The 6,465-nt window shown below is 46.9% G+C and overlaps 1 protein-coding gene across 1 annotated transcript; it reads left to right on the top strand.

Annotated features, from left to right (window-relative positions):
* The first annotated feature begins 260 nt into the window (after positions 1-260).
* Positions 261-5,698, top strand: LOC125518926. Its single transcript, XM_048683816.1, has 6 exons — positions 261-613; positions 1,671-1,913; positions 2,478-2,651; positions 2,764-2,870; positions 4,155-4,477; positions 4,817-5,698. Exons 1-6 carry the CDS (start codon positions 431-433, stop codon positions 5,386-5,388), a joined length of 1,602 nt encoding a protein of 533 aa, XP_048539773.1. The 5' UTR covers positions 261-430; the 3' UTR covers positions 5,389-5,698.
* Positions 5,699-6,465: the final 767 nt, after the last annotated feature.

Below are 6,465 nucleotides of genomic sequence, written 5' to 3'. Positions count from 1 at the left end.
GGCAAACGGCAAACGGCAAACGCGACCACACACACGCCATCCATCGGCCACGCCGTAACCGTGCGCCCGAATGCGGCCAGGCTCCACCTGTCACGCGACCCGACGCGGCTGACAGCCGTGCTCCCGCGGCCCCGCCACTTTATCCACACCCGGGCGGCCCCCACCGCCCCCGCCGACGCGCGGGCCCCGTCCCCGGCCCCCACCCGTCATCGTCACGCTCCCGCTCGCGAGCCCGGCGACTATTTCTGGAAGGACCCTTCTCTCCCCCCAAAGGCCACCCAGAGCTCCCCCCTCTCCGTCTTCCTCATTCGCGCCGCCCCTCTCTCGAATCATTCGCCCCGCCGCGCCGCCCGCCGGCCGCCGATCCGATCCGATTCGACTCGACCAGCGCGCCGCCGTGGCAGGGCCGGGGTTCCGCCGATCGACCCCCATGGTGCAGCTCCCGGCCATGGGGAAGCGCCAGCACCCGGAGGCGGCCGAGCCGCCCTTGGCGTCGCCGGCCGCCGCTGTGAAGATGGAGGCGGACGAGCTCCGGGACTTCGACTACGGCCCGCTCGGCAAGCGCGCCCGCCCGGCCCAGCCCTCGCCGCCCCCGCCCCCGCCCCCGCACCAGGTAGATCCGCGCTCGCCGTGCTCCAGGTCTTCCCTTTCGCGCGCCCGTTCGCGGCCGTGCTGGATTCCGCGCTGGGGTTGCTCCTGCTGGGCGTCGAGCAGGAGAGCTTTCATGCGAGCTCGTGGCGGTTTTCTGTGCTATCGGGAGCTGTCGAGCCCTTTCGCGTGGCGTTACGCGTTTGATTTTGACCATCGCTGTTGATTCAGCAATAGAGGTGGCTGCAGTGGGGAGTGGTCTGCGTGGATTAACTCAGTGGTGTGGATTGCAGTGGCCAAGCTGCTGTTATAGAGGGATTTCCTTTTTGTGAGAACAATGGGCATTCACGTTAGTATTCATTCTCGAATCATCGGGGTTGATGGATGCAAGTTAGATCCTGTTGATGTCCCTATGGTTCGGTAGGTTCACAGTCTGCTTCTAGGTGGCGCAGCGCTTATTGAATGGCTGGACGTGTATCTCCATGGGATTCTATGTAGAGGCTGGTATTACCGTTTGACTTGGAGGCCACCTAGCAATCTCAAGGTTTACATAGGTTTGCTGTGGATGGCTGACGGGTTGAGTCGACTTTGTATGGTTGGTCGATTTGGTTTGGTTTTTTGGATGTTGGAAACTGCTTGGTTCCTTAGGAGATTGGGGAAATGTTTCGAGACAATTAGAAATGTAATTAGGGAAAGAGGTGATACCTGTCGCCCCATTGGAAGTGGATGCTGCAGTTGCTGGTCAATTATCTGCTTAACATGCAAGGTGCTAAGCAAAATCCTTCATAGAGTTTCATGGGATACAGTAGGAGTTGCTACTGTTCAAGGTAGATGACGTCAGTGTGCAAGTCAAGAAAAAATGTGAATATCTATGAGCCAAAATAAATGGATCAATATTTGTTCTCTCGAAATTTACCGGGGTGCATTCTTGTTTGTTGTTACTATAGCTCTTTTGAGGTGTTTGTGATATCTAGTCTCGGTAGTTTACTGTTTAAAGTTTGTTAATAAAGTAGATTAATTAGGATTTTTTTTATGATCGACATATTTGGGATTCATAGTTTGTATGCGTACATGAATTGCAGGACATGTATCACAATGTACTTGATGAACCTAGCCCATTGGGTCTTCGGCTGAAAAAAAGTCCATCTCTGTTGGATCTCATTCAGATGAGGCTTTCTCAAGCAAATTCCGATGCAGGACAGTCCTCTACGGACAATGCTGAGCCTTCCAAGAAGAAAGACCTTAAATCTGGTACATCATCAGCTGGTGAACGGTTGAAAGCATCAAACTTTCCTGCAAGTGTATTGAAAATAGGCAAATGGGAGGTAAGGAAATCTATGTTAGCTGAAATATACTTATTTATGACAATTCTGCCAGCATCTGTCTTTTGGTACTTTGGTGTATTCTGTTTGGCCTTCTTTAGGTTTGATGCTGGTGATGCTTTATTGAGGTACAGTTGGTATATGAAACACTTATGGTCTTGTAAATTGTTGCTGTGACGATTCTATATATCTGTAAAACTTTTAAGCTCATACACAGAGAATTGAAATGTTGGTTCTTGTTTGTAGTGTCGAGTCTTAGTGGAACTTCGATGTATTCCTGTCCAATTTGCTAGTATTTTTGCTCGAGCAGTCAGTCAGTTGCCCAAAATTCAGTATCTGTATGTTAATGATTACTGCAGTACTCCCTCCGTTCGAAAAAACTTGTCCCAAGCTTGTCCCTCAAATGGATGTATCTAGCACTAACTTGGTGTTAGATACATCCATTTGAGGGACAAGCTTTTTCGGACGGAGGGAGTACATATTAACTAGTGTTCAGTTGCATATATAACAGCCTGCCTGGACAATCTTTGGCCTTAACTGTCTTAATTTGATTTTATCTCTGAGCAGTACACATCCAAATATGAAGGTGATTTGGTAGCAAAATGTTACTTCGCGAAGCATAAACTTGTATGGGAAGTTCTGGAAGGTGGTCTCAAGAGTAAAATTGAAATTCAGTGGTCAGATATAACTGCTTTGAAGGTAACTTTGCCTGAAATTGGAGATGGATCCTTGGATGTGATGGTAAGTTTATCCAGAAGATGCATATGCTTATTAGTCTTATTTTTTTAATTGTTCTCTTATTATTTTACTACCTCGTTTTCTGAGGAGTTCCCATTTTTTTATGCTTATACAGCTGGCTCGACCACCTCTCTTTTTCAAAGAGACGGATCCTCAACCAAGAAAGCATACATTGTGGCAGGCTACTTCAGATTTCACTTGTGGCCAAGCAAGTATGAACAGGTAAATGATTATTCAGTGTTTTGCATTATGTACTGAGAGTGAAGCTTCATGCAAAGTGTTCTTTTTTGGGGGGGGGGGGGGGGGGATGAAATCTGCATGTTACAGTATTGTAGTGATTATTACTAATTAGTTTTGACTTCAATCCACATTTTGGAAGCCTTGTTGCATTTGCAGGACATGCTTTATGCTTACCAGGACTGGACTTTTGTACCAGACGGCCTGATATTTGTTCAAGACCACCTCTGTAGTTTCGTACTCCCTCCGTCCGGAAATACTTGTCATCAAGATGAATAAAAGGGGATGTATCTAGATGTATTTTAGTTCTAGATACACCCATTTTTATCCATTTTGATGACAAGTATTTCCGGACGGAGGGGTTATCATTAGAGGAACAGAAGGAACTGTTCAGTTTTTTTAGATCTCTGAAAGGTTGATAGAATCTGTTTAATAGCCTGCAGCTACATAGCTTTAAAACCAACGTGGATATCATGATAGCTCTTTAAATATCAGCCAGCTAGATAGCCACAGTACTTGGGTTTATGAGCAAATTGCCAATACGTGGGTACGGATAATCACATGACACATCACATCGAGTTGTTGTCATGGGCTTGGCTTGCTTCATGCCCTTGGCTCAACTGTTATGCTTGGCTGAGACGCACTGGTTGCTGTCCTGCCTCCGTTGTCATTGGTCTTGGCCTGCTCTGTGCCCTTGTCTCCACTGTCGTGCTTGGCTGAGCTGTGCACCGGTCGGTGTCATGCCTCTGTTGTCATGCTCAGGCTTCACCATGCCCTGTACTCTGCCATTATGTAGATCATGCTTTTGTTGTGACATGCGTCATGAAAGATTTGTGAGGAAGTTGGGTAAGTTAATTCGTTAGTACTCCCTCCGTTCCTAAATATAGATCTTTCTAGTGATTTCAACAGGTGACTACATACGGAGTAAAATGAGTGAATCTATAATCTAAAATATGTCTATATACATCCGTATGTGGTAATCTATTTGAAATCTCTAAAAAGACTTATATTTAGGAACGGAGGGAGTAGATTAGTTGTGTTTTAAGTTGATTTGTTTGTTTGTTGGGAGGTGTTTTTTCCTACTTGTGTTTATTAAAGAAGTTTATTCATTGATGTGGAACAGGGGTGGGAGGGGTGAATGAATTGCTGCCACCAACTTCTTTTGTAGAAATATAAAGATAAACCAAAGTACTTTCTATTATTACTACTTGCTTAGCTCCTAGCTTTTGATGCCTTCATCTAATACCATGTCTCTTTAAAAAATTTCAGGCATCATTTCTTGCAGTGCCCTACAACCTCGTTAGGCAAGAATTTTGAAAAGCTTGTCCAGTGTGATCAGAGGCTACATCAGTTGAGTCAACAAACGGACGTCATCTTGGACTCTTCAGTTTTTGAACCCAGATATTCTATATTTGAGGATCCGGTGGAATCGAAGTGCCATGACTTTGCTAATTTAAAAGATGAACGTGAAGATCTGCCTGGGTTTTCAGGGTCCGTGTCACCATGTGCTGGTTCATCTATGTCTACCAGGAATGATACAAACGATTGTTTTGGGAAGCAACCAGAATTTGTCGCGCAGCCAATGCACCCAGGTACGTGAAAGCCAATGACCTCCCTCCTGCTCCTGCACCGCCTGGTGTTACATTGATGTACTGCTTGCAGAACAGAAGCATCAATAACTTGAATATATGTGGGCAATCATGTGCATAGTCTTAAAATTCCTCATGATTAGCACATGCTTTAGTTATTATTGATTAATGCATCTCAACCTCTTCCCGATTTAGTTGCAATATATAATAAGGGAGATACGCCAACTTGTACACATTTGCAACTTTCTATTGTTGCTCACTGGATCACTTGGCAGATACAAGGGCTTCACATGAAACATCCACCTGAATCTTTCTAATCCTTTTTGTGTTCAATTTTACCAGGGGCTAGTGCTGTAAATGCACAACCAGTCAGCAGAAACGTAAATGGTGTAGCTCAAGAATTCAATATCCCGAACTGGTGGAGTCAGCTGAAAGTGCCTGGGCTTAGACCATCAATGTCAGTCGATGATCTGGTCAGCCACCTAGGAAATTGCATCAGCGAGCAGATCACCTCAGGCAATCCTTCGATGGCCAACAATGAGGTGCCTACAAAAGAATCGCTGGAGGAGATTGCGCAGTACCTTCTTGGTGATGCGCAGGGCCCACAGGCGCCGGCCTCTGATGAGCGACTGATGGCACGGGTGGACTCACTTTGCTGCCTGCTTCAGAAAGACACAGCGCCGACAGCCCAGCCAAAGCCCGAGCCGAACGACAGCGGTAGCATCGGCGGGGTGGACTCCGAAGGATCAGACGATGAATTCAGCTCAGCATCAACGAGGAAAACTGCAGATGCTAACCAGCCGCCACCAGCTATGTCCCGAAAGGACTCATTCGGAGACCTGCTCATGAACCTCCCCCGCATCGCCTCGATACCGCAGTTCCTGTTCAAGATACCAGAGGATTCCGAGAACTGAAGCTGCACCCCAGATGAACCAAGTCAGTCGCTGTAAAAATTGTACCTGAGCAATAAGTAAGCCCCCCTCGCTTGTTCCGATTCAGCAAGCCGATTCCCCGCCCTGTAAATGTGACCCATTTAGGTTCCTTCTTCAGCCGTGTGATGATTCGGATGGGTAGTCGAAGATTGTTCCTTGGTTCTTTTTAACTCGAGACTTGTGATTTCGTTGTGCAAGATCAAGTGCCAAATTGTTTATAATAACGTTGTCAAAAGTGTCTGTGATGCAACCGTATTGGTTTCCAGTAATGATATCAGATCGAAGTTTGTTTTGTCGGGGTCGTTGCGAACTTGTGGCTTCTGGTCTGCTGAGTCAGACTAGGCCACCTCACCTTCTCAGCGGTCGAACTGCTTTATCTTTCCCTCGATGAACTTACTGATGTCCTCCGACAACTCATCAAAGTTATATCGTTTTAGGTGTAGCAATACGGGTCATCTGGGATTATTTCCATCTACAAACAATACAAACTTCAGTTAAGAAAAACACACGTGCTTAGGTCATCTGATTACATGATCACCGAGGGCAAGTTGGTGCACAGTGCACCGATGGCCCAGGAGCTGTTGGATTGAAAAGGGAGGGACAGGATGATGCAACCGAGAGAGGGGCTCATGGTACATTTGGCAAAACGGACCTCGAGCTGTAGCAAAATCAACTGAATCGACCTAATGGATGTGCGCGTCGTCAATTACGACCGCCGTCGGAAGAATGAGAAGGAGCGGGCGCGGCGGCGATGGGCCGCACGGGCAGAAATGCACGAGGGAGATAGGCAACGGTGGCGGTGAGCAGCTGACGAGCATAATGGGGGAAAATGAAAATGACAGAGCTCGTCCCACCCTCCTGACTGGAGCCACACAAAAGAGGGGATGTGCAGGATGTAAAAACGCATCAAGATTCATGCGGGGATCAAGCGGCCGATTCAAGCGGGCCCATCCAATTTCTGCGCGAACGTTGGCTCTATCACAACATGGCAAAACCAGAAGTAAAATTTTCATAGAAAAGAAAGAGGTAAGTTTTTTTTTGCCATGTTGTTATAGCTAA

This window comes from Triticum urartu, chromosome 7 (assembly GCF_003073215.2).
Source record: "Triticum urartu cultivar G1812 chromosome 7, Tu2.1, whole genome shotgun sequence".
NCBI classification, from domain to species: domain Eukaryota; kingdom Viridiplantae; phylum Streptophyta; class Magnoliopsida; order Poales; family Poaceae; genus Triticum; species Triticum urartu.
Note: the sequence above shows the minus strand (reverse complement) of the source record. Positions and strands in the feature narration are given on the sequence as shown.